This window comes from Poecile atricapillus, chromosome 15, assembly GCF_030490865.1.
Source record: "Poecile atricapillus isolate bPoeAtr1 chromosome 15, bPoeAtr1.hap1, whole genome shotgun sequence".
NCBI classification, from domain to species: Eukaryota; Metazoa; Chordata; class Aves; order Passeriformes; family Paridae; genus Poecile; species Poecile atricapillus.
This window is the reverse complement of record NC_081263.1, coordinates 3668545-3695833: the sequence shown is the minus strand read 5'-3', so window position 1 is coordinate 3695833 and position 27289 is coordinate 3668545. Positions and strand designations below refer to the sequence as shown.

The 27289-nt window shown below is 41.1% G+C and overlaps 1 protein-coding gene across 3 annotated transcripts in view; it reads right to left on the bottom strand.

The window, feature by feature from the left end:
- Window positions 1-27289, bottom strand: part of GNAS (GNAS complex locus) — a 132494-nt gene that overhangs the window by 5731 nt on the left and 99474 nt on the right. For all 3 annotated transcript variants that reach the window (XM_058850243.1, XM_058850244.1, XM_058850245.1), the window contains exons 6-9: window positions 2666-2720; window positions 2245-2318; window positions 1758-1816; window positions 37-157 (exon numbers count right to left, since the gene is read on the bottom strand). In XM_058850243.1, coding sequence (XP_058706226.1) covers window positions 37-157; window positions 1758-1816; window positions 2245-2318; window positions 2666-2720 — 309 coding nt within the window. The remainder of the gene's footprint in view (window positions 1-36; window positions 158-1757; window positions 1817-2244; window positions 2319-2665; window positions 2721-27289) is intronic.

The window sequence follows — 27289 nt, the reverse complement described above, 5'->3', positions numbered from 1 at the left end:
GATCAGTAACCTCAGTGATAAGAGCCTTTCACAGACCTGTTGTTCCAGATACTCTTGAAGAGGTTTAGTGCTTCCTGCAGCCGATTGGTCTGATTGTCCTCTCGTATCACCATGTTGTAGCTACTGCTCGCCACCACAAATATGATAGCAGTCACATCTAAACCAAGAAATATCCTTCAGTTAATGCAAACCTCAGAAGAAATATCCATGAATCATGAAGTTCAGTAAGAAGCTGACAGACTTTCAGCTCCCTGCAGAGAACAGGCTAGAATGCTGCTGCTGACAGCTTTTTAAGTACCAGGAACCAAAAAAGAAAGTGAAGAAACCATGGAAGACACTCAAGGCAGGCCCCAAAACAGAAGCTGACAGAATGACAAAAAATGTAGGAAAGAAAGGAACTGAAGCGAGAGAAACTGAAGAAAGCCAAGAGGAGAATTAAAAGAAGATTTAAAATGTGTAAAGAAAATTGGAAACAACTGTGAGCTATCAGGAAAGGACAGAGAGGTCCTTGGGGGAAAACCTCAGGACAAACAGCACTTTTGATTTGTGTGATAACAACAGCAGACTGCAGTGAATTCATGGTCAACTGCTCTGGTCCCTGTAGTGGGTTTTACTGCTTAGAGCCCCATCTCTTCCCTGGGAGGCATTCCCAGGATCACAGGATCTGGATCCCTGTGCTGCTCCAGTCCCCCACACTGACTTCCAGGCTCATCTACCTCGGCACCAGCAGCACAACAGATGAGTCAGACCATGAGGGAACAGGAAAAGGAAGGAGCAGAGGTAAAACCCAAACAAATCTGTTGCTAATACAGAAGAAAATATTACACTGTCCTTCCACACACACACACACACTGTCCAGGTGATTCTGTGACAGGAACTGGAGCAATGCACCATGGATTTCAAGGTGCATTCTGCTTTATTTATTCTCTAGGATCTCATTGTAACTTTTCTACAAAAAGGTGACTTTTTTGTGTAACTTCATTGCTATTTTGTACAATCAATAACAAAGAGAAAATATTTTCACCAAATCTAGGTTTAAGAAAACCTGTTTTCTTAAACAGAAATGTTTGTCATCTAAAGATATAGATAAAACAAAGAGCTGCAGTGAAGGTACCTGTCACACTTCAGGACAGAGACAGAACTGCCTAATTTCAGTCATGTGGGAATTAAACCTGACCTGAACTCATGGGGCCACTGCTGTTAAAAGACTCCAGCTCTCACCAGATGTATCCAACCAAACACATGCTCCCTACAACCTCATTCTGCATTACTAGGTCAGTGCTGATTCAGAAAGAACCACCACAACAGAGCCAACTGGCTGCAATTATACACAAAAATGTGATAATCTGATTTTATGCATGTAATAATTATTCTATATTTTGTATTTTGCACAGACACATCCATTGTAAATCTGCACACGGAGGACAGAACATGGCTTGGAATTTACACTCACAGCTGGCAAATAATGCACAAAGCCACCTCCAAAAATACCTAGTTAAGAGAGGGAAGCCAAAAAAATGGACAAACTAAAGCTATCAAACTCAAATTCCTCTCCACCTACATTCTCCTTGAAGGTGTTCTATGTGGTTACAGGAGTTTACCAGTCAAGAAAAACTTAATACTCTGTGACTGTTAGATAATTCCTAATCTAAATCTACATGGAAAGATGATGGATTTCACAGTGGAGAAAATTAACATTAGGCACTACAGTTCTGCAGAGAACTGTTTTATAAAGCCAACAGAAATTCTAATCCTACCATTAAAACACTGGATCCATTTTCGGCGTTCATCTCGTTGCCCTCCAACATCAAACATACTGAGGAAAAAACATAAACCCAGTCAGTCAGAATCATTTTGTGCTGAGTTTTTTGCTTGTATCTGCATGCAAACAGAAAAGGTAAGAAACTTGAGGACTTCTGTGTCACAAAAGTTAATCTTGGATTACAAGAACCTGAACAGGTAAACAGTCCATGAACATATGCATGCAGAGAAAATGGATTTAAAACATTTTGTTCTTTGTGATTTAAAATAAAGCAGAAATTGCACATCAATTTGCGTTCCATTTTCAAGACAGACTACTAAATTAAAAAATCATAAAATACTTCCTTTCTCTTAAACATTGATATTTGAGAAATACAGTAGGCTCAATGAATATATGGTAGGCTTTCCTCCCAGTTTACCTTGGTATTTGTCTGTGTTGTATTAAAAAAATGTAAAAACATAAAAAGAAAGAATTATACTTACTGAAAATTTACTTTATCCACCTGAAACTTGGTTTCAAAAATTCCTGATGTCAAAACTCTGCATCTGAGAAGATCCTAAAGCATAAAGGGAAATGCATTGATTCAACACTGATACTTGGTGAGTTTCCATATATTCAGCAATGGAAATAAACCCCTTTTTTTCCATGCTGTACTACAACACCAGGCAACAGTATAGAGTGTTCAATGTCACAGAAGTATGATGGAAATCTTGTCAGTGATGTAACCTTGTACATCATTTTTGTGTATAAACATAATCCAAAGGACAAAGCCATTTTTACTGGAATACTAAATGTGTACAGTGCATGGCAATGCCTGAAATGGCAATTAGAAAATGAATTAATTACCCCCAAAGATGAAGGGGGAAGATAAATTGTGTCATTTCCTCACAAAGCTCCACGTACCTGGTCAGACGGGGTGTACTCGTTCTGTTTGACTATGTCAATCTTGTCTAGAAAACTGGGGAGAGGAAAAGAAAAAAGAGAAATTTGTTACTCTCAAATCAGACAAACTTCCTGATGCTTTAGTAACTGAGAGTTTCCAGGTAAATTTTGGTGTATTTTAATGCTCCCAGGCTCACAAAATGATGAAAAATCACACACTGAAATGGCTCAATTTGGGTTCTTGTCCTGAGGATGAGCATTCCCAGCAGCAGCCGGCAGAGGGCTGAGATCAGTTTAATTAATCCATCTGGGAATCTCATTCCAGCCCCTCCCGCCGGCTCCTTCCTCCACAAACACACCGGGAGTTTAATTTGGGTCATTTATTCACCCGGATCCTACGATAGAACCTGCTACTATTAACGGTAAAGCAGTGACTCAAGCAAATTGCCCACATGTACTTCCCCTGAAAGTAAAATGAGTACTTTTAAACAACTTATCATCTCTATAGTTCTTTAGATAAATGAAAGCACTAAACCCGTTTCAGTACAAGTTTAAGTGAGAGGGCACACTGATTTTTTCTGTCAGCTTTCAGTTACTTTCTGGAGCAGCAGCAGTAGTTAGCTAAATGAGTAATAAGAGAGATATTTTGTTCAAACTCATTAGCCATTACCTACAGATTATACTCTGGAGTATTAATTTTTTTTTTTAACCAATTAACTACAACCTCATAATTATCTTTCACTTCAATTTAGAGAGCAAAAATCTCAAGGAATTAGTTAGTTCTGCTTTATTGTGGTGGCAAACCAGCAGCTCAGAATGCAGATTTATGGCGTTTGCCCCCAGTCCCACTGCACAACACCAGGTCCTCAGCCAGGTGCCCCCTTGCTCAGCCCCTTCCACTTCAGCAGTGCCCTTACCCTTAACATTAATGATTAATCAGCCTTTAAAGCAATAGGCTCTGAGCTGCCTTTGAAATTCCTCTGCATGAATTGTTTTCTCTCTGAAGCAGAAATCAAAAAGGCAAGGCGAGTTTTCTCTGCCTCCTTTAATGTGCACTAACAACAGTCACAGCTTTAACGGGGGAAAAGGGATCAGATTCACCAATCAAAAACCCAAAAAGGTCCCAGTAAAGCCACCACACGACTCAGCCCCAGCTTCAGCCCCAGATGACTTCCTAAAACACCTAATGAGCAGGGAAAGGGGGAAAAAAAAATTTCCTGTATTTTGACAACTGCTTCAGTGCAATGCCCTTTTCACCAGGAACTAGATCTTGCTTCAGAGACACGTGAAAATTAATTTTTGTTCAGACTGAATTACAGAATTTTAAACATATTAAAGTATATTTTAAGTTAACACGCTACAAAAACACGAGAAACAAAGTGCAAAGATCAATTTCCATCACTAAACGTGACATGGCCACAGACACACAAGGATAAAGTGGTGACAAACTATGCTCTGCAATTTGCAAGCTGGATTTTTTCCTCATATCTTCCAAGCTGTTAAGTAATTTTTTCTCTCTCTTTTTTTTTTTTTTTTTTTTTACAAATCCAAAGGGAAGAAATAAAACTCTCTGTTCAGTACACAGAGGATGTTAAATATGTACAACAGCCGTGAGTTCCAAGTAGCACGAATGTTTCCACCCCATCCTCTCCCCTCAGAGCAGTTTCAGAATCACATGGCAATTTCACAAGTTGGAGGATGCTTGAAAAATGTTCCGAACAGAACATGTTCATCAAGATACAAAGGTGATTACTGCAATCACCCAGCCTTTCTGTATGAATTTATCCAAGCAGAACATTTTATGCTGGATTCCACAAGAGGTGGGACTTTGGTTTTGTTTTGTGTTTGGGTTGGTTTTTTGGGTTTTTTTTTAATTTAGTTTTGTTTTATTTTTAAACACTCTGCTAATCAGCTTAATGGATTTTGGAAACTGAAAATTAGAAAATAACAACAAGATATTGCTAAAACCTGGAACTGAAAGTACAAACCTCTTACAGTTGTTTATGCAGACTATTTTTAGGCCTATGATTTCCTTGAAAAACATCAGCCACATAGGAGCAGTAGTACTGTACTTGAGATGAATTCCAACAGCAATGCTCATGCCAGGTAAAACAACTTCGAATGGAATAAACATTTCTTCTTTCCCCCAAAACAAGCTCCAACATTCAGCAACATCTGATACTCCTAACAATGCTCCTTGGAGAAGGAAGTCTTTCACTGTGTGACAGCCACCAGAAAACCCCTCCTGCTTCCAGGGCATTTTAGGGAAAAAGGAGCACAGCGAGATATTCGATGAAGATTTCCCCCTGTGCCTGTGTCTCTCATCAAAGCCTGCTCCAGCAGCTTTAGAAACGGCTAAAGGCATTAAAAAACAGTTTGATTTTTTGCTCACATGTAAAGAAAGGGGATTGTTCTTTTGGTTGGTCAATGTAAAAATAAATGGCAGGAGAAAAGGGGAGCAGAAATCTGATCCCCTCTGATACACCTAAATTAAGGAGCAACAGCGGGAGCATGAGAGTTCATAAAAGATCGATACACTGTGTTCAGAGACTTCTCACTCAATGTTAGTCAAAACCAAATAATTTATCCAGTAAATTAAACTAATAATCCAGTCAGATGAGAACAAAGCTCAATTAAAAATAAACACAAATTCACCATCATTAATTTCTATTTTTAATTCTTGCTATGCCCTACCCAAAACATAAGTGAGGCCACTCGAGTACAACTTTGTGTGCTGAATTCACTGCTGTGAGAGATTGTTCTAAGCCTCCTGGAGATGTGCCCACCATCTACTGTGTCAGCAGTGAACTTACAGGGAGAAATAGAAGTGACCTTGATGAAATAATTCACATAAAACTGTCAAACCACAAAACCAAATTTTATACTGTGAGCAAGCCTTGAACCAAGTTACAAAGTTAGTGTTTTTTTTGTTCTGTAAAATCTTCCCAGAGATTATATGGAAAAGTTATTTTCCAGAAAGCAAATAATTCATTCAGCATTGCTGCCAATTCTCACTTTGGGCAACATTCTGGACATGACTAAATAACAGGATCAGCTACTGCTCTGCAAAATTCTGTCACGTAGTAAGAGACTCTTTTGCCTGTGTTATAAAACATTGATACTGCTCTGACACACACTAACAAAAAAAACCTCAAAAGACTTCAGGTTATTTGTAGTCAGCAACAGTGAGAGGAAGCATCTCTAGGTCAGCACCAGCTGTATCTCTGATATTAAAATGAAAGGTATTAACAAAAAATTAAGACAATCTGAAATAAAAAAAAAATATGCTGCATTTTTGTATCCCTTTTTTTGGCTTAGGGAAGGAAAACCACACATGAAGTGTTCCAAGCAGATCTTCGTGACAAAGTGTCTTTAATTTGAAGGGTGCACTCAGGAGGCAGATTCACAGAGAGAGCTACACAGAGCCTTTCCTCAGCTCCAGCAGGTCTAAGTAATTAAGCTATACATGTATCCTCAATTCCTTCCAAGTTTTAACTAAAATCTATTATGTCCAAACCATGTCCCAGTTTTCAGACGAAGATGTATGCCAGCACCTGAATTATTCTGGAGTTCTTTCATCCAGAGAGAGAGCTGCTTTATCCCTATGAGGAGGGAATTTCCTGAATGAACAGTGCTGCTGCCAGACAAAGAACTGCAGCTTGTTTTCCCTGCTGGAAAGGTGTGTAACACACGAAACCTTCCACCTCAGAACCAGCACAGCTTCACTGGCTGGGGCAGCACGGGAGGGGAACTCAGGCTGCCCTTCCTCGAGCATTTCCTGACAGCCTTCTCAATAAACAGCAATTGAAATGTTACCCTCTATCAACTGACAAAATGGTTGGCAGACAGGAATTGTATTTTTTTTTCCTGCTTTGTGAAGAAGAGCTTTTGTTTTCAGCCTAGGACAACGCTGGGAAGATGTCTTCAAACTGACAACACACCTATATTTGAAGAGCTTTATTTCCATCAGGTTTTTTTTTTTCTGGTCAAGTCATAACTTGAAATTTGCATAAAAATGTCTCCCTTAAAAGACACAGTAAGAACTCGTCTTCAGTGTCAGCAAGATACTTCATGAAATCAAGATTTCAACCCCAACTAAAGACAGCATTTATTTATAACTTATAAGCCTCAACAGTGGCACTGAAACTCTGTATTTGTGAAGTTCCTTGCCTCTGAAAGCCTCGAGGTATTTTACAGACAGTAAACCACACTTCCAGCTCCTGCCTGCCTTCATTGAGGCTGCGTTTCCTGCCTCCACCATCACACCCCAAAATGCACACACGGCATTAACCCTATTTTAAAGGCAGGCACACTGAGTAGTTAATTGCCCCAAGTCCCTTGAGTCAGTGGAAATGATTTTTCATTTCCACTGAGTCATGTGTTTCTACCAAGATGTAACTAAGAACCCACCAGAATATTACCAAGAATTATCAAGATTTTACTCAGAATTACACTGGCATTTCCCCTGATCACCTCTAAAACAGCCTTTCCAATTCAGGTTTTTATGATCAGCAAGAAATTAATATTTTTTACTGATCACCCTTAAGACCAAACTGTGCAAATGCCCAGCTGATTTTTATTTATTTACACCCTATCAGAACTACAAAATACTACTTAAAGTAGTTTTAAGCTGAAATTTAACTCAGCATTAACAGTGTTTATTGTAAAAAAGAGTGCATTTTTTGTTTTTCAGAACAGACCCCGCTTTACTTCTGCTTCCCTGCTTTTTTAGTCCTTTCCATAATCCTTTATGTTATTCAGCAAAGCTTTCTAAAAGCTCTGCAGTTAACTATTTGGTAAATTCTTTCTTCAGCTATGCTGTCTATGCTGAACCAGAGACATAGGATGAGTACAAAGATACAAAACTCCCTTTTAAAAGGGTATTTCTGTGTGAACAAATTGACTGTCCCTCAACTCTGTCCCTTTGTGCTGCTCAAAGCAAGCAGGGGTGGGGAGAGGGAATCCTATTCCTTAAACTGGTGATAAAGATTTCAGCTCGTTTATTTTGCAAGAGGAGCAGAACAGCAGGCAAAGTTACGGGAATGATGCAAATAAAACAAGCAAATGTTCAATCTGCTGGTATTTATAGTGTCCTACAAACATGGACAGCATGTGAAACCAAACTTGTCTGGTTTTTCCTCAAATATAAGTTAAAAATCAAAGTTGGGACATCAGTAGATTTTGATTGTTTCCTTTTTACAGATATACTGCTATATTCTATTATTTGCAAAGGAGGAGCTTTTACTGCTGAGGTGGTTGCTGAAAATGTGCCACAAATATTACTGGAAAATTAAAAATGCTCAAAAAGGCACAGCTCTTTTTTTCTGCCTAAACAAAACTAGATAAGGAGAGAGAAAATAAATTCCAAAACCTTTGTAATTACTTTAACTTTACAATTAGGAAAGATAAAAAACCTTTACAGACAGGCACATAGGGACAGTACTGTACCAAGTATTATTGCTATAATTAGGAGAGCACCACATTGCATCTAAAAACATCTCATATACGATGTTCCTGTACCAACATTCTCCATGTCAGTCCTCAGACATAAGGATCCCATTGAAAACCAGATTTATGTTGGAAATAAACCTCGAAATGCAGCATAAAACGTGAAAAGAAGTAAACCAAAAGCCGACTCCAGAAAACTTTCCCAAGAAGTTGCAAACACTTTTTGATTTCCAGTTTCAAGTCAAAGGCTTATTATGATTCCCTTATTGAAATTGTAAGTCGCACAGAAAGGTTTACAAATAGTCTAAAGTTCAGAATTTAATTATAGATGGTACCAATGCGTACATATCCCAGAAAAGTGATTTTGAGAGCGGCCCCAGCTGTAATTCCAGAAGAACCTCGAGCATTCCAACCACTTGGAGGCGGAGGGGCACCATGGGTCTAATTTTGAAGCAAATAATGAGAAAGCTGAAAAGTATGACTCCATATATTTGGAATCATCTTGTGGTAATCAAGGTTACAGTTCCTTATATGGCATGGAGAACATGAAGCACACACAAAAAATAGAGTATTAAAACTATGGGGTACAAAGAACTGCAACTACCGCAAAAAAAACAGCAAAGCCCCCTTTAGTTTTGTGTTTCTGTGAAGTTCAAACCTTGCCCTAAAAACGAGGCTGGTTACGAACCCGGCTTCCCAAACTGCCTAATTAAAGCAGCGTAACCAGCCGGGAGGCATGAATGAATTTCAGACAAACCCAGCAGAAGGCAAACCAGCCCTTCAAAAACTGCCGGCGCTTGAAAAGGGAAATGGGGAAAAGGTAGGGAAAACAGAAAAATCTATTTAAAGAGGTTGTAGTTGTCTCTTCCCCCCCCTCCCCTCTCTGCCTGTCTAAAGTTAGTCTGGCTTAGAGGATGCACTAACTTTCCCAATCAGTTTTACATTACAGCACAAGTCCAGAAATAGCTCCCAGCCGCCTTGGCCTCTAGCACGGTTGCCATGACAATGGAACCACAGGGCTATAAATAGCTCATCAGCACCAAATCTTGTGAGACACATCTGGAATGGGGCCAGCCCAGCCCCGGCCTGACAAATAAAAATAGGCACAGGCAGTTTCAAAGGCTGGAAAGGTACAATGTGGCTCAGGCTGTGCGGAGCAGGGCAGGGAAACGGGTTTGATTGCTTGTTAGCACGAGATTTATTTGATAGGAGATTGGGAGAGGTATAAAAGTCACTTTATTGCATACTAAACAGCCAGCCTTTCTCTAAGGTCTATTTTTCTTTCTTTTCCCCACCCGTCTGCAGCACAACCACCCTGCTTTTGAAACTGTAACAATGCAGCCCTTTGCCCAAGAGACCATTAAAATAAGGAAAAACAGAAGGAAAGAAAAGAGATCTTCAAATCTTCCCCCCCACAACTATTTCTGTACGTTTTTGGCTCAAGTGCATGGAGTGCTCCTGCGGGTCTGAGGCATCCTGGCTGGGATCCTGCCCGGGCTGGAGCGCTTTGCTCCAGCTAAAATCAGCCTCAGGCTGCTCCGTGCCTCCAGGAGCCTGGAGAGGGACGTGTTTCCCAAATCCTTGTGCCAGGGCTGCTCTCAGCATCATCCCTTTGGACCCTCAGCATGGGACAGAACCAGAGTCATATCCCATCCCACTTCCCGAGAGCTCCGTGCCACCGAACTGACTCTGGAGCAAGCATTTTCTTCCACTTAGTGGGTGAGAAAACGTATTTTTAGCACAGACTCTTGATCAACCCATTCAATTACATCCAAATTATCTGTGTGGGAACAGAATGTTATGTCAAAAATGTTATTCAGTGTATTTGTCAATATTACCCAACAGAAGCCATTTGTATAATGAGGAGATTCAATATTTTCTCCAGCATAGGAAAGCAGCAGCTCAGGAATCAGACTGAAGTTGTGAGACTCTGTTATTTCACAGACATTGGAAGTAGTAAGTCAGCGTGATATAACACAGAGAACACCACTCCCAAAATACAAAATCCAAGTTGCTCTATCAAAAACCAATAGAGACTACAGATGGTGATCAAGAAACTGCAACTATAATAAGCATTAAGCTACAGTAAAATATCTTCCGTCTGCCAAAAAGGCACCGTGCACGCGCTCCACGCAAACTGCACCATCAGCCCACAGGATTCCTTTAGGGCCCTACATGGATATTTTCATTGCTAAAAATTGTAGTTACTTCCACCCAGGCTTCAAGCTGTATGTAAACTTCCCTCCCTTCCCCCCTGCCTTTCACCACATCCAGTTTGCTCCCCTGCCATTTGAACAATGTACACCTCAGGAACAGCAGCTTGCACAGAAGGATTTTGGATAATGTACTTTAAAATATGCACTACAGGATTTATTGGTTTTTATAAAGATACTCCAAGTTAGTCTAAGAGTCTATCACCAGCTGCAAGTTTTGATTTAAATCATATAGAAAAGATTTTTTTACTTTTTTTTCTTCGTCAAGAAAGCAACTCATCACTACAAGATAGCCCTTTGTGGCCCACACAAGGGACAAACTTTCTCGTTTAGGGAGAAAGATGAAGGGGAGAGGGCTGTAGAGCAGCAAACCCTACATGGGATGACCCATGCCTGGCCAATGTTCCAGTCCTTCATTGGAAGGGCTTCCATGGCATCCCCAGTTCCTCTCTGCCATGAACTCCTTGCCTTGACTGGATGATCCTTACGGAGGATTTGTGCTCCTCTGTGCTGAGCAGGGCCCCGCACCCCCGAGCCGTGATCCTGCGCCCATTCCCAGCTCCCTCACGGAGCCGCCCTGCACAGCCTCCCCCAGGAGAACCAGCGTGACCCCAGGCCGAGCACGGGGGCTCCTCCAGCTGCCCTCAGTCCCGCTTTGCCGTGCAGGGAGGTGTTTCACATGGCGGCACCCCAAAGCAGACCGACTAAAGCACCTCGCGCGCCCAAGGCCGCCCCGGCCGGCCGAGCCCGGGGGTGTCCAGCGGCTCTGGAGCAGCCCTCGCCCCAGCCCTGATGACTTCAGCGGCTCCCAGCCCCGGCTGGGAACACAAGTGCAAGGTACCGCTGTGCATGAGATCACCACAGCACGATCCCATCCCAGGGCAAGCCCGGGGCGTGAGGGAGTGGGGAGGAACATGGCGCAATCCCTATTAACTGGTTTTTTTTTCTCTCATAACAAGGCTGCAAAAGGAGACAAAAACCATGGGAAAAGGCGAAGCGATTACATGTTCATGCAACAGAACTTCTCACTCCACTTTGCTCGCTGCTCTTCTGTTTCCTCTTGAATTTTGGAGGGCCATACAAACCAGAAACTTGGGCCTAATAAATGAACCTGTTTCTTGCAAGACACTATGAAATCTATTGCTTTAGATATGGGATATTTTATCTTTTCTACACTTTAAAGCAATTTTGCTTGCCTGCCTTCATTTTTACTTATCCTCATTTCCGTTCTTCCTGATGCTGGAAATTATTTTGACCTCCTGTGACTCTCAAAGATTATCATATTAAAGAATCTAGGTCCTTCACCAAGTTCAGTTTTTTTACCAGTTTTTTCAGCAAAAGCTCTGAACACTAAAGACTACAACTTTTAATTTTACTCAAGGAATTAAAAGCTGAAGTCTAACACTTAATTGTAAGAAAACAGTGAATTGTTTCCATAGTCTTCACTATCTAAAAACCAACAAGCTGGACTAGTGACAGCCCCAGTGTGGCTGCTGGTGAACTCCTCTCCCACCCGCTCCCCCTAAATAGCTGCATTTTTAATACAGGTTTTTGTCGTGCCCTGTTTTCTGGAAGGTGGAAAAGTATCCCTTAACAAGGTCTGGGATTTTCCTGTTTTAAACCTTTTTTAATTGTAAGCTAAAGTCACAGATCTTATGTACTGCAGAAGAAACCAAAAACTGCATCACTGACTGCATCCCTCCTGTGTTCTGCGGGGACTGAACTTGGAGAGAAATTTAATAATTTTCAATCTAATTTAAATCCATCAGGTGCAATAAGGATCTTCTCAGGTTTCAGAATATTTGCTGTTAACTTAGACTAAGGAGTCTGTTTAAGTGAAGTCAAATGTAGAGTGAAGAATTTTTAATGAAATTTGAATATGAATGTTTGAAATTCCCCGTATTTGATTTCAAGTAAAGATGTGAAAGCTTCCTTCAATCTCAGATGCCATTTTTGATATGGCAACAACCTATGCATTTTATAGGTGTAAGTCCCCTACTGAAGGCTGCTCTGAGCAATTAAAACAGGTGAACCTAATGGGATATCCTTTCATTGTGTTTCAACCAAGTATTTCTATGAATCTTGTCCTCATGGTCTGTAGCTCCCTCCAGTGCCATCAAATCAGTAGAATTGATTTCAGATGATAAACACCAGCATGTATCTATAATTTTAAAGCTGCATTATTATGACAGAATTAATGACATCACTAATAAAAATTATGTTAGCAATTTAAAATATTAATAAAAGTGCATTCAGATGATAAAATAATTAACAACCTTAATACTCCATACTAGTTTCCCTAAATTGAAGAAACAGAGCTATCTGCAAAACCAGATAAAATAAAGGTTCAGAAAGTTCCCACATTTTTTCAGCTTGTGTGTGGCTTGTAAACCTAAACAGCAGGAACACAGAACCGGGCACTTCCCCAATTACTACTGGAAAAATGGGCAACATCATTTGTAACAGGAATTTTAGGACAAGGCTAGCTGGAGCTGATGGGACCTCACATGCCAGAAAAGGAATTTTGAACCAAGACTGAATTTTCCTTAGGAATTAAGGAAGCAGTGATAGCTCAGGGAAGGAATCAGGCCCCAGATGAGCCCAAAACAATGGGAAGACAAACCTCAGCTGGGCTCTGAGCAGGGTGGTGAGGGAGGACTTCATCTCCCTATTTAAATACAGTTGTACAAAGATCTTCAGAAAAATATTTTGCGTATCTTTAGATGTAAGGTATAAATGCAGTGCTGGAATCTTGTCTGCTTAGGCACCATCCCAGCTGAGATTTTTGTTCTGTACTTTAGGAAGTTGGGTTCTCTGGCAAAAAGGCAGTAATTTTGCCTCTGATGTTCATTTCTGTCCCGTGATGCTGCGGGCAGGGGCTGGAAGGGCCTCGGTGTTTCCACAGGACCGAGTACCTGTCAATACCTGCTGGGGCTGACAGTCCCACACCTCACAGCAGCTCACATTTCAGCTTTTGCTTTCCTCAGAGGAATGTGGCTTCCCCCCCTCCTTCTTGTTTAAACGTTCTGCTTTCAACTCAGCAAAAACAACTCCAGGCCTCTGTAAAAGCAGAGGCACAAGCTGGCACCTGGAGTTGAAAGTATCTGTAAAGAGCACACCTCTCACTTGGAAGTGAGCTGTAATAATACAGTTATTATTCTTTTTCTTTTTCTTGAAAACATTTGCTTGATCATTAAATTTAATACCAGGAATATTTTAAAAATATAGTTTTAAATCAGGCCAATTATACACAGCTGCATCAGCATTTTATATTGTGAATTTTGAGCAGTGCAGGGACACTCATCTTTGGCTACAGTGAAAAGCAAATACCTGGTTCTGTGTTCTGCCATACAACAAAATGAAGAAGTCAAGTTTAAGTGCTTGTCTGTCCCTGGCACACATTACACTCAGGCAGATAAAAGGAGCAAGAAATCAAGCTTGAGGCCAAAATCAAAGGTAAATAATAAAGGTGACCACACTATTTCTGTGGAAAAGCCATTCACAGGAGTCACCATGGTTCTGGAATAGTGCAGCCCTCTTTTATTCCCAGAGAAAAACCTTTCAGTCATCCAGTCTCATGGTTCTGCTTTTTGCAGAGTGTTTTGCTTCTCTTAAAAGGAAAATCTAATATAGACCCTCCACCTTTGCTTACTCACGTGTCTGTGACAACATCAATACACAGCCACTGTCTGTGCAGTGTTTCCACAAACTGCATTTGGGTATTTTAGTGCCTTGAAGCCTGCAATGAAAATGGACACCTCGCAGAATAATGTGGCTTTACAAAGACTCACAAACAGCCCTAATTTAACAATGGCATGACAAGCCGTTTTAGAATCTTTTAAATATTTTGGCTCTCCCCCCTCTCTTCCCTAACTGACCTAACTTGACTCAACTCACTCTGAAGCAGAATTTAAATCATTACAAAAATATGAACTTTAAATCTCACCTCTCAAAAGACACAGCTGGCTATAAAAGACCTTAAAATAGTACTAAAAGCTCAAGTCATTCAAATGTCTGTAAAACACAGTAGGACAGACTTTGTATTTACAAAACATACTCTAACACTTGCAAAATGTGTTTTTTCATGTGGAATTTTCTAAGCTGTGCGCTTTTAATGCTGGAGTCACAGAGAATTTAGAATGAAGTGTGCACAGGAAAAGTAAAATCCCTGACAAGGCACAACCTCCGCCTGTTTCCTCTCTCAGCCGAGAGTCACGTCGCTGGTTTCGGCTCAGGGAGGTTTTCCATGGCAGTCCCTGACTCACAGAGCAGCAGTGAGGTGCTGCAAAACACGGAATCCAGACAGGACTGGAGCGAGGGCTGTGGGTGAGGGATGGGAAAATTTTGGGACAACTCTTAAAATCCCGTATTCTCTAATTAGCTTGTTTTGTAATGTTAAAATGAGGAAGTTGTTCTGCTGCTTCAGGTGGAATCAGTTCTTTTGAACCAGCTTTATTGGCTCTATTTATTACCTATATAAAAGTGTTGTAATTGCCTAAATAATTACTAATTGTATCATTCAGAGAACATAATGTTTTCAGCATTACAACCCCAAAAGCCCTCAGCAGCAGAAGGCACAGTTCTATCTTGAGGTTGAACCTTATACTCAAGAATGAAGACTGGATTAAGATTCCTGAATTAAGATTCAGGAGGTATCAGAGGTGACACAGACACACCACCACCCTTCAGCATCCTCACTGGCCTCCTTGTTGGCAGACTTTCCAGAGGCCAAGGACAGCCTGGGCAGGGAATCTTCTCCCACATCCCTCTCTCACACAGCTCTCTGTGCTCCCAGGCTGTGCCAGAGCCCTGACCACAAACCACCCTTCGGCTGAGGCTGGGGGACTTCTGTGCTGAGCTACCCTGGACAAAACTGCTCGATTTAAACTCCTGCCACGTTCTCTGCAAACCTTAACTCCAGTCCCACCTTTCCTCCAGGGATTGGGGCAAGGAGGACAAAGGATTGAGCATGAAACAAGCACCAGGAGGTGGGGAAGAACTTCATCTCAGTGGGCATTAATTCTGAAACTCCAGCGACACTGGTGTACACTTTTGTGGTTTATTACACTGAAAAGAAACTATCACAGAGCTATGAATAACAACTCATTTTTGCACCGCCAGTGGGTGAACTCCCCACCCTCGTGCACTCAATTACAGCCAGACAACACGGAATCCAAGTGAAGGAAAAGCCAACCTGAAGAGCCCAAGGTATGCACTGAAGTTACAAAGAATCTCCAAAATCCACTGGATGACTAAAAGCCGTGATTCCAGTAGAAGACATGCACATCTTCACCATCTTTTTGTCTGCAGAGGGCAGTGTCTCATGTTTGCATCTCAAATGGATGAAAGCCTGAACCTAAATTACTCATTAACAGATTACAAATTTCCTCTTCTACATGAAAGAAATATTCAGTCTCAGGAGAAGAACTGAACTAAGAAAGACACTAAAAACCAAGGGTATAATTGCTGCAGTGGGAAAGACGAGGAGGGGTCTAAGATGGTATTTCTCTTCCCCAAATACTGTGCTTATTCCCACATCACCATTTGTTAAGCCCCAGCTGGGGCTTTTGGCTGCCCAATATCCAAGCCTGTTATTTTGCAAAAAGACATAAACCCAGCAAGCCTCTTATAATGTCTAAAGAAGCACTAAATGATGTACAGCACCCTTCAGACTGCAGTCTAGGTTCAAATATATGCCTAAAACTTAGTGACCATCAGTCACAGCCCACAGATTTGGAAATAAATGTGCAATTCAAAGCTGTGCTGGGAAGCAGAGGCATGAGGCAGCTCCAGGAGAACAATCCTGGGCTGGCTCACCTATTGCTCTGATACCTGCAACTGGCAACTATGTGATTCCAGAGTGCTGGAGACAATTCCAGGATTTCCATTTGTTCTGCATTACTATAATTAGAGCTTCCGGATCATGGTTTACACTAAGAACAGCAGCAACAGCTTCAAGGTGGAAGAGACTCAGATCAGATGGGTCAGGAGAAAGTCTGCAGAGAACACTCACAGGTTCTGGTGAAAGGGAGGTGTGTTCCTACATTACCTACCCCGTATCAGGTGCTTATTTATACATACACAGTCTATAAACACCATAACCATATGTGAAACACAGCTTTTATCAAACAACAGCACTTTAACTCCACTTCCTGTCCTCAGCAGCAAATTATTGATTCACCACAAAAAAGAGGTGTCTGAGCACAGCAACTGGTACATTACACAGAAGTTAATAATAAGTGGCTACTAAATATAGCCACTCCTGCTTTTCTTCTGCATTTTGCTGCCTAAGAGATTTTTGCAGCATCTTGCACACACTGGTTTGCCCTGCACGGATGGTGATGCTCAAAACTAGTGACAGGTGCAGAGCTTTCAAAACAGCGCTTTTCCCTCACGCCATCCCACCCACGTTTAGCTCCAGCTTGTAAAACTGCAGTTATCTGCTTTGTAGGAACGCACACGCACAGGAAGTCCAAGGAACAGATTGCCAACAAGCAGATGAGAAAATTAAAAAAGATCTGAGATGCTAATAAACTGTGCCAGAATTACACACTGCATCTAAATACAGGTTTTGAGGGAACATCACTGGAGTACTTCTGCAGATAAGCATATCCCTCATTTTAATTAAGGAAGAAAATTTCCCTCCTTTGAATGAGCTCACTTCCATTGGAGAGATCTGTTTTACTAACATATCTTATGATTTTTGGTTTCTTTGCTTAAAGATAACAGAGTGGGGAAGGAAAAAAACCTTAAGGCCTATATAATTTACATTTGGGTCACTGACTTTCTTGGTTGTGGCTCCAAGCATCAAGCCTTTAAAAAAACCCCACAAGCCCCACACTGCTCTTCAGCAGAACTTCCTCCTGTTACCTACATTGATTTTTGTCAGCACAAACTGCAGCTACTCAGTGGAGTTACAATCAAAACGTATCCCAAGGTAAAAAAAAATCTTTGACTAACATCACAGTCAAAAAATGCAACTTTTTAGAAGCTGTCTGGACACAACCCTGAGTAAGGTGTTTGAGGGGACCCTGCCTGAGCAGGGAGGTGGGACTAGATGGCCTCACACCCCTTCTGTCTGATCCAGTTTCTAAGAAAGTATGCAGGGAAACTGCCATACATGTACACAGACAGACTTCACTGCAGAGAAAAATCTGTTTCAGCTTTCTGCATGTCCACCATGAATCCATTATGATGCCTTGTGGTGTGGACGTTAGGAATAAATGTGAAACAGTTCAGAACTTAAAAAAAGCAGCATTGCTTAAACATGGATATTACAACCTGATCCACCCAGTAAACCATGTATGTATAAAAGCAGCATGTGCTTGTACAGATTCTGGTAATTACAGAGGTTTGTTTCAAAAAAACACCGTGTTTCACACAATATAAACACGGTAATTGTCACATTATCTCACAATCTACATTGTGATTTCAATTATGTACAACAAAGGGACTGCTCATGAGAACTGAACTGAGAGAGTAAATCACACCCCTCATAATAATAGTAACAAACCTGTGTTCATTAGTGTTTGTTTGTTTTTAAAAGGTATTTGTTCAACTACTACAAACATCTCTTGCAGACTGGTGAAAAAGAAAAATGCACTGGGTGCGGCATCAATCTTTCATTTGTAAGACTTGTCTTGAGGGAAATCAGTTTCATATTCTTCACAGCCATGTGACTTTATCAGAAAACCACAGTGCACAATTTTGGCATAATTAGCAGGACCTTCTGAAATACAGCCCAGAAGAAAGCTCTGAGGGAAACAAACATGTTTCACATCATTAGAGAAAGTTAGAGCTGAAATGGAGGTACCAGCCTCTGCACACAACAGCAGAAATTCCACCTATTTTTAGTTCACAATTCCAATAAGAAAACAGCTGGGAGTCTAATGAAATTATCTTGGTGACAAATTTAATGGACTGAACACTAAAGTTACTATTTTTAAGTGAAGTTCCTAATTATCCTTCAAAACAAGAAGCAATTAAGCCGCAGTGGAGCTCCAGCTTCCCAAGCGTCTGCAAGGCTCGGCTCCAATCAGATTGAAACTGGGAAATGGCTCAACACCTTTCTGATCCTAAAAGTTGGTTGAGGGCCAGGCTTGGGGTTTGGTTGGGGTTTTTTTTAGTCTAATGAGAGCAGTTCTGCTTTCACCTGTCCAGTCCTGCCTCGTGCTGTTTTCCCTGCCCGAGCTCCGCGCAGCTGCGCAATTCACAGCGCGCCCGGGAGAGGAGACGGGGAGGGAAGGGAAATGGAGCACGGATGGTCTGGAGAGGGCTGGTGAGAGCCCTAAATGATAACACACTGCTTGGATCACAGAGCAGCCCCTCTGTGGGACAGAGGTGGAGAGGGAAGTGCTCCAGCAGCAATGGAGAAGGGCCAAGGATCCCACCTAGCAAAGAGCTCTGAGAGAGCACAGAGGAATTCTGGTATTTTCAAATTTACTGAAACAGCCACATTAATCACAATAAAGCAAGTTGTTATCTGACATGTTCATCTCCAAAAAGCTTTTTAAAACTGGCCATTTTAATTACTGTTTCCCATGGTAACACACTGTAGCACTAATGAGTCTGTTGTAACCTCACATCAGACTATCCCACACTTCATACATACCACACCTTATTTTTGAAACAAATTTTGAATAGGGGTAGAGAATTAGTTAGCATTGAAAATACACAGATGATGTACTAATATCTGCATTTTAATGAGACGTGGTAAGATCCTAGAGTCTGGAATGCCCATCTGGGGGAATATACCACGGTAAAACAGGAGATCTCTAAATCCATCCTGTCACCCCTTCCACCAAACCACTTCATTGTGAGATTCAAGATCAAGAATCCTGATGACAAGATCTTGATCAAGATTCTTGATGACATCACAACACTTCTTGGCATTAGAACCATGAAAGATTGATCATCCTTCATTCATATGACTTCACTTAAAACCTTACACTACCCAAAATCACCCAAGGGTTTTTGCAGATGTGAGCTTTTATAATCCTCTTGAAGAAGAGCTGTATCAAAACACCAGTTTACAAAGGGGGAAATTTTGTTTTGCCCAGGTGTGTGTATCCTAAAGCAGTTCAGCTCCCTGGGACAGAGGTGAACAAGGAGTCCTCCAGAATAAACAAGGAGAAGCCATTCCAACCCAGGGAAGAAAAAGAGTCTGCACATCTTAACTGCAAACTCTGTTCCTGTTCATGGCACACGTAGTGATGGTAGGGAGCGCTAATGAAAACACCAAAATAAAACAACAATCAGGAGGCTCACCCTTGAGACTCAGTTTGATGGAAGAATATCCAGAGAACAGCCACACTTTATGAAGCTGTGTAAGAAAATTGTCTCACCAGACACAAAGCTTCACAGTCCCCTTCACACATCTCCTGATCTTGTAACATTATAAATGTGTAATTCAAGTCCCTCTTAGACACCTTAACAGCAGAAGTGCTGGACAGTCTGGTTCTCAGAAACTTTGCAAGTATTACCAACACTGGCAATAAACAAACAAACAAGGCACTTTTACAGCTGTGGGGATTTTGTATGTATATTGCTGCTTTCATTCATTTAGAAAAATTACTTAAGGTTCAGAAAGATCTTTTTTTTTTTGAAAAACAGAAATCTCTCAACCAAGATCCCACAGCAGACCTGGCCACCTGACCCAGGCTGGCTGTGGCTCCTTTAGCAGCCCAAGAGCCAAGGCTCCTTCCCTCCCCCAGCTTCCTAAAAATAGTCCTTTGCCAGCTTTTACTGGGGCTGCAGTTTACATGAGCCCTCTGGGGGAAGGGGAACCTTGCAGACTACCCAAGGCACTCACTGACAATTTACTGGGCAGCCAACACGTTTCAAGTGTAAATTATCATCCAAACACTGAAACCCCTCACTTCCATAATGAATGCATTACAATTTAGCTTTATTGGTGCATATCCTTCTCAGAGACTTAATTAGTGTACCACAATACAAATATAGTTAACAGAGATTTATATTTAACTACAACAACTTATTTTAACACGTTTCAGCTACAAAATCAATGTATAATATACTACAGAGTAATCAGTTCAAAATTGCAATGCCTATCAATGACATCCTGCTACAAAATTACTCTTAATCACATGTAAAATTAGCCAGCAATTTCTTTCAGTTTGTTTAGAACTTAGTCACATACTAAAAATACCATATTTAAAGTTACTCAAGCTCAGCTTTGGTTTGAAAACATCTTCACCTATTATGAGCTTAATCTACTTTTTAATTTTCAGCCTGCCCCTCCTGAAGTCAGGATTTTATGACCATGTTCTCTGCATGCAAGCACATGGTCTCAATAAACTTTTGAGCCTGCTGGTAAATTTATACCAAATGTCCTCCAGACATCTTTGTCAGGGGTCTCTAAAAAACAGTAACTTCAGCAATACCTGTGACTGCAGGCAAGCACCCAGACAAAAGAAATTTAAATTGAAGTCCCCAGTGAAGGAAAGGCTTTGGCATATCAGCCAACAGTGGGGTTCACAGAAGAGGAAAATGAAGGGGAGAACGTGCAAGTCAGCAGCATCCAGTGCTCCCTCTCCCTGAGACTGGCAGTGATGTATCTGCAGAGTTTCAGCCCAGGGAATAATTGGGAATCGAAGCTGGTGCTTTCACATTGTACCAGCAAATGTACTGGCCTCATTTCATCCTTGGATCAGGAATTTTCTGTTGCCTTCCATCTTTTGGAATACGGGTGCTTTTACTTCCTTTTTTAAACCAAGTTTTTAATGAGGTTTTACGGTAGCTTTTTAGGTCTTAAGTTTGATAAAAGTATTCTCCTAATAGTCATCCTGTTATCTTGAGATGTTCCTTTTCTGCAGCAATGCAGCTGAGCCATGAGAGCTCTCATAAAACCCTCCTGTGCTCCAAAAGCTGTCGTGCCTGCTCACAGGGAACAGCAGAAACAGCAGCTCCCAAGGTCAGGCAAAAAGCTCCAGCACCCATTCACCCACCCAAGCAAATGAAATGCAAAATCCTAAAAATATTGGTCACACCTGCTTCAGGATGGTGCCTATCAGAGCACCAAGGATGCACATGCCAGAAACGATGCTCTGGCCTTACACGGGCCATGCAAAAGTGATGCAACCAATGCCACACTCTTTCTTGTTCCTTGTGTTTATTTAGCTTGTCCTGTATTTTGTGCCTGCAGATCTTCCCTCCTGGCAGGAGGGATTCCTAAGGAAGGCTGCTCCAGCCCCTGTGGAAGTTTTTTATTCTGCTTGTTTCTGTCTCACACTGAATTGTTTATTTGAATCACAGCTCAGAACGAACCTCGTTTGGGGATTTCTCTGTTTGCACAAGACACAAATCTTCACAAAGAACAAAAGCTGGGGAAGGGGAGTGAAAACTCATTCTCAGGAGCTACTATGGGTTGTAAGAGTTGCTTGGGTTGATTCTCACCATTTGACAGGCACAGAGTTTCACCAGTACAGCAGTCCAACACTGCTACATCATTAAGTCCAATACTCACAACTCAAGATGTCATTTGCTCGGCTTTATAATAAGCTCATGGAAATTTTATGGTAAAAATGAGCAAGTTTTTATATTAATGAGTAAAACTTAAAAAAATTACAGAAGTACACCCGAGGTGCATGACAAACTTACAGAGTTTACAGTCACAATTCCTCCTCTTATTTAACTTCTCACCCTAATTCATTCTGACCAATTCATTTATGACATTCATTCATTCCCAGTTCAGACTGACCACTACCTGTCTTCACAAAAACCAGAGGATTGAAGGATTACTGTGTCTACAACAATCTACTATTTTACTCATTTCAATTTTCTCAGAACATTTGAGCAATGCAATTACAGAAGTTTCACCTGCAGTAAACTGCTACTTTTAGGGAGAATTTCTTGCACTTTCCTTCCCATAAAAAAAAAAAAAAGGTACTCTGTAGCTGTTTTTGCAGCACTAACCCCAGGTCAGTTTAGGTTTAGGCACAATGTGCAGAGCCAGTGTTGTTCATTAATTCTCATTCTATTACAAACTTGGACCTATCAACAGAGCAAGAGACCAATACAATATTCACAGCATCTTCTCCAAAAGCCTCAGTGGATAAAATATGTTTTTTCATACATTTCTACCATATTCACTCACACTATAACTTAATGCCACAACAAAAACTTCTGAGGATGGAAAGAAACAACAGTGGTAAGGAATGAGGAACATTAAAATGCAGAAATTAGTGAGAGTTTAATTAACCAAAGGTTTTGGCTTATATTTCATCTCCTGCTGTATCACATTGCAACACTTTCCCTTCACCCACAAAAAAAATTCCACTGAATTTGCATTTGTAGGTTTGCAGAGAACAGAACCACAAAAAACAAAGCAGCAGCCTGAACAGGTATCAGAAATATGTAAAGTCCAGACACTACTGAGCCAAACAGACTTGAAAGCAATTACAAAAATATGCATCTGACGTTTGGTTTAAAAAAAGCTCAAGATTACTTTCTTTTCTGTTTTGGAACTAGAAATCCCTGGGATTAGGCACATTTTGTCATTTATTTGTATGTTTAAAATCACGTAGTGATGCAAGCATAATACTCTTTATCAACCAACACAATATGCCATTTTTACCACTAGTAACAAGGAATCCATCCTTCTCTTTACTGAATTATTTTTAACTCTGTTAATTAACACTATGGATATAGGCCACCCATCAAGAAATTGGCTAAAGAACTTTGTCTGCAGAATTGTGGACTGTAGCCAAATACTTTTAGTACAGAATTATCTTCTGAAGATGCATCACTCTAAGGTTTATACAGCAGTACTTACTTATACATTAACATTCTTTGGTAATAACAACTTTGGTTCCAAAGCCGACTAATAAAGTAAAATATTAATGGAGATACATCCTGAGCAAACTACACCCTGGACTCTCCTCCAGATAACTAAAATGTCAATAAGTTTGTTATCTAACCCTGCCTTCATTACACTCTCCTGATGGGTCTTCTGACATTGAAAATTAAACTTCTCAGTTAGAGTAGAAAAGCAATCTACTGACCAAATCATGTGGGAATCTGCTTATGACCTCAGAAAAAATTACTATTTAAATGACAACTTTTATTTAAATAAAATGCTAACATTCTTGCCAAACTTTGAAAAATACTCTTGACCCAGTGCAAGCCTAACCTGAACAAAAAATGTTGTGCATGTGAATTTTGTCTGAAACAAAGAAATAGCTGTTGTGAGAGCAAATCCATTCGCACGTGAAAGCAAATATAAAACACCCATTTCCACTGAATCAGGCATCTGTGAACACTAGAGTTTATCCTTAACCCTTGCAGGTATTAGCAAGTGATGCACTTAAACTAAAAAGTGAAGTCTGAGTATTTGGACACAAGAAACCTGGGAAGAAGTTCCTACCCAGCTTTTTCATGCTTCACAACCAGGTCAGCCCTGCCTCCAGCTGAAAGCAAATCCTCAATAGTTACAACCAGGCAGGGAAAGGAAATTGTATCTGCAGCCAAAGGCCAGAAAGGAACTGGCACATTCACAGATGTGTGGAACAGAGGAATAAAAGCAGCAGATGAATGAAGGGGGCTGGAAGTGGCCGAGGGAGTGAAAGTAGAGGCAGAAATCAGATTCCTGGAGCAAACAGTTAAACCCCTTGACAATAATTAAGGATGATGCAATGGGCATCACAGACACCTCAAAAGGCTGTGGTATGACTTCTTCAGTTAGTCACATTTTGGATTTGTAAAGGTCTTTCTGCCATTTATGGCCCATCAACTTTTTATCTTCCTTACTGGAACACCAAATTCCTAACATTCAAGTAACCTATTCTGAGACACCTTTTGGTTTATCTTGCTTCATACTGGGATGTAATTTATTTTGAAGACAGAGGAGTTTATCTGGGGTTGAGTGTAGCTTGAAATTATGAATTTATGATTAGCTGTGACAAGAGTGGGAACGTGTGCTAGATTCATAATCCATTTATTGGCTAAATTTAGGTAATCTGCTTTTCAGAGCACTTGCCAGCAGGCACATCCCTGCTATTGATAGTCAGCAAGAGAGGATACACATGTGGAGGAGTTGGGTATAATTCAGATACTATATATTTGGACCTGTGTTGTTGGTAGTGACTTCACTGAAGCCATGCAAAGACAGGACTTATTGTGCTCCCCATCATACACCTAATACTGCACTGGACTGCAGAAAATGTATAGCCTGGGCTGTATTTCTTTAATCAAAATTTAACCTTGTTTAAAACATGATCTTCTATTCCCTCAAGCTGAAGATGAGCAGGGAAAAGACCCTAATTCAGTTATCTCTAAGCACTCTGGAATAGAATAACGTGAATTTTATAATCAAGACCAAAAACTAAGAGTTAGATGATCTGGGTCTACTCTTTGGCTTGCCAAGGAATTCACACAGCAGTAGGCACGCTCACCAGTTTTATTCCAGCAAAAGGGGACATGAATATTGTTCTTCCTCATGGGAGTGTTTAACAATGTAATTGTCACTGTCAGTAAGAAGCTCATGTATGCCAGGAATAGGGGCCAGGGAAATTCCTGCTGTTCAATGGGAGCACTCAGAGGAGCTGGAGACAAGAGAAACCACTCTGTCAAAATCACATCAAATGTTAAGAAAGTAAAAGGAAAAAATTTACAAGTAATAAATATTATGGATAATAAACTAGACTAACAGTAGTACTCCTGATAAATCAGACACTATTTAAAAAGTTGAGACTTTGAGCAAACACACTTTACTGCATGTTCCATGAAGGGAACTTTGTCATGAAGAGAAATCAACATGGAAGAAAATCATCAAGCGCACAGATTGGGGCTCTTAACTGCTCTCTGCAAGTCTGCAATTCCAGAAATAAAACACACCATAAATCTTAATAAAAATATAAAGAATTCACAACGTCAGAAATTAAAAAGCCTGTGTGTCCACATGTGCTGATCCTTCAGCAGCCCTGCACAGCAGTCGGCTAATAGCTGCACTCCCTGCCTTTCTTTGATAAGTATTTTAAAAACAAACATCTTCAAAAATACTCCTCATAAACCCTTCTGGAGGAGCCTGGCACAGTTTCAAGGTATCAGAGAGGCTCTGCTGGTGCTGGAGTTCCAGAAACGTGACTCTGCACCTCCAGAGCCTCCTCCCTGCGCCTTCTCCTTCCCCGAAATGGCAGCGCAGGAGGGGAGCAGAGGCAGGAAATAGCGTGAGAATGGGCTCCTCGTGCTGCTTCCAGCCCTTCCTGACCTCGCAGGGTGTGAAATGGGCTGCAAACACTGTCTCTCACATTATTTCCTTTTCCACCCCAGCCACAACCAGGAAGCACCAACGAGGAGATTCGCAGGGAAAACGCAGTGTAAAATGAAGCACAAAACCCAATGAGTGGCCAAGGGTAACTCAAGCAAAAATCCAGGGATCTGTGGGCTCAGCCTAATATTAGCAACCCTAGAAAAAAGCACTAGAAAGCTCGTGTAGTACTCAGGTTTTGCTCTTAATTTGCTGAACAGTTAAACCCAAATGTTCAATGCAGATTTCTTCAGGCCATCCACAGGCTTTGGGCAAGGACAGTGTGGGCACCTTCATATCCTCATGCCACAAACAGCACATTCCCAGGGGACAGATCCTGCTTACTCTGGCTGCTCTGCTGGGTATTCCTGAGGCTTTAAAACCAGAGCTGCTCAAATGAAACCTGAGGTAGAAGTATAGGCAACAACAGCGCTTCCAAGAGATCGTGTTTGTTTGTATTTGACAGAAGGAAGATTTGACAAACAGGCTTTGGCACATCACAGTGGAAATGGCTCCTATATTTTTAATAATAATTCTAAATAAAATGTGACCCTGTGCCTTCAGGGAAGACATATGATGGATGGTAAATAATATAACACCGTTTGGGATTTTCTGTATTCTAGACCCTTCTGTGTTGTTCTGTTTATTATTAGCCAAGAGCAGGATCACACGACAGCTTCACATGAACACTCTGTGTATATCCCTGCAAGATGCAAGGGCAATGAAATTTGGTCTCCTCACAGATAAAGCTCCCTCCTCACCGCTGAAATATAGACTGGTGATAACGTCACAGACCGTGCTGTTCTAAATGCAGAATTGAAACTGATTTCTTAGTAAGGCCAGTTAAGAAATGGGAAACAAGCCTTCTTTCCTTTCTCTGCCTCTCAAGACTGTAAAATATGCCTGGGCAGGAAGTACAGTAAAGCTCATGATGAGCAGAGGCAGCTACTCTTTCAAAATGAACAGGACTCCTCTGAAGTGACATTTTCATTTAGGCAGTGCCTTGAGGATACAGGGCAGGATACCAGAAGGGCTCTCCAGCAGATGAGGTTACTGGCCAGACCTCCCAGCTTCACACCTCCAATGATCACAACTGCAGGGAAATGGGAAGCCAGGAAATGGGAAGCACCTGTAGCTCTTGGTGAAGTCACCTTTTCTCAGCCAACACAACCAGAGACTCGGTGGAGCAACAGCAAGAGTGTGTAATAATGTCATTTCTTATGGAAGACACTGAAAGTTGTAAAGATGCAGAAGGAAGCACTGTACATTTAAAGTTACTGCTCCAGAACAGGTGAAAAATACAATTTTCGGACTCTAAACCCCTACACTGGAATTAGGGAAATAAAACATTGAGAATTACATTTGTTCCCACTTTCTTGGGAATAAACATGAAACAGAAAGTGGCTTTTCCCTCACGCTCTGTCCATCCAGGAGAGCTCCTGACCCATCAGCAAATTCCTGTCTTTCCTCAGCACAAACTCTGCAGAAGTTTAAGCTGCCTTCTCTCCAGCATCTTTCTTTTCCAGGCTCTCCATCCCTGAATCCTGGAAAGCTCTTTCTTCTCCTGGACTACAGCTAAGCTGTCTACATGTAGAACCAGCTTTTATCCATGGAAAGCAGAACAGCTAAAAGACAGGCAAAAGTGATTTTTAAACATTTGGCAGAATATCCTCAGAAGCTTCCTATATAAAACTATGTCACAACAGTGACAAAACCTCC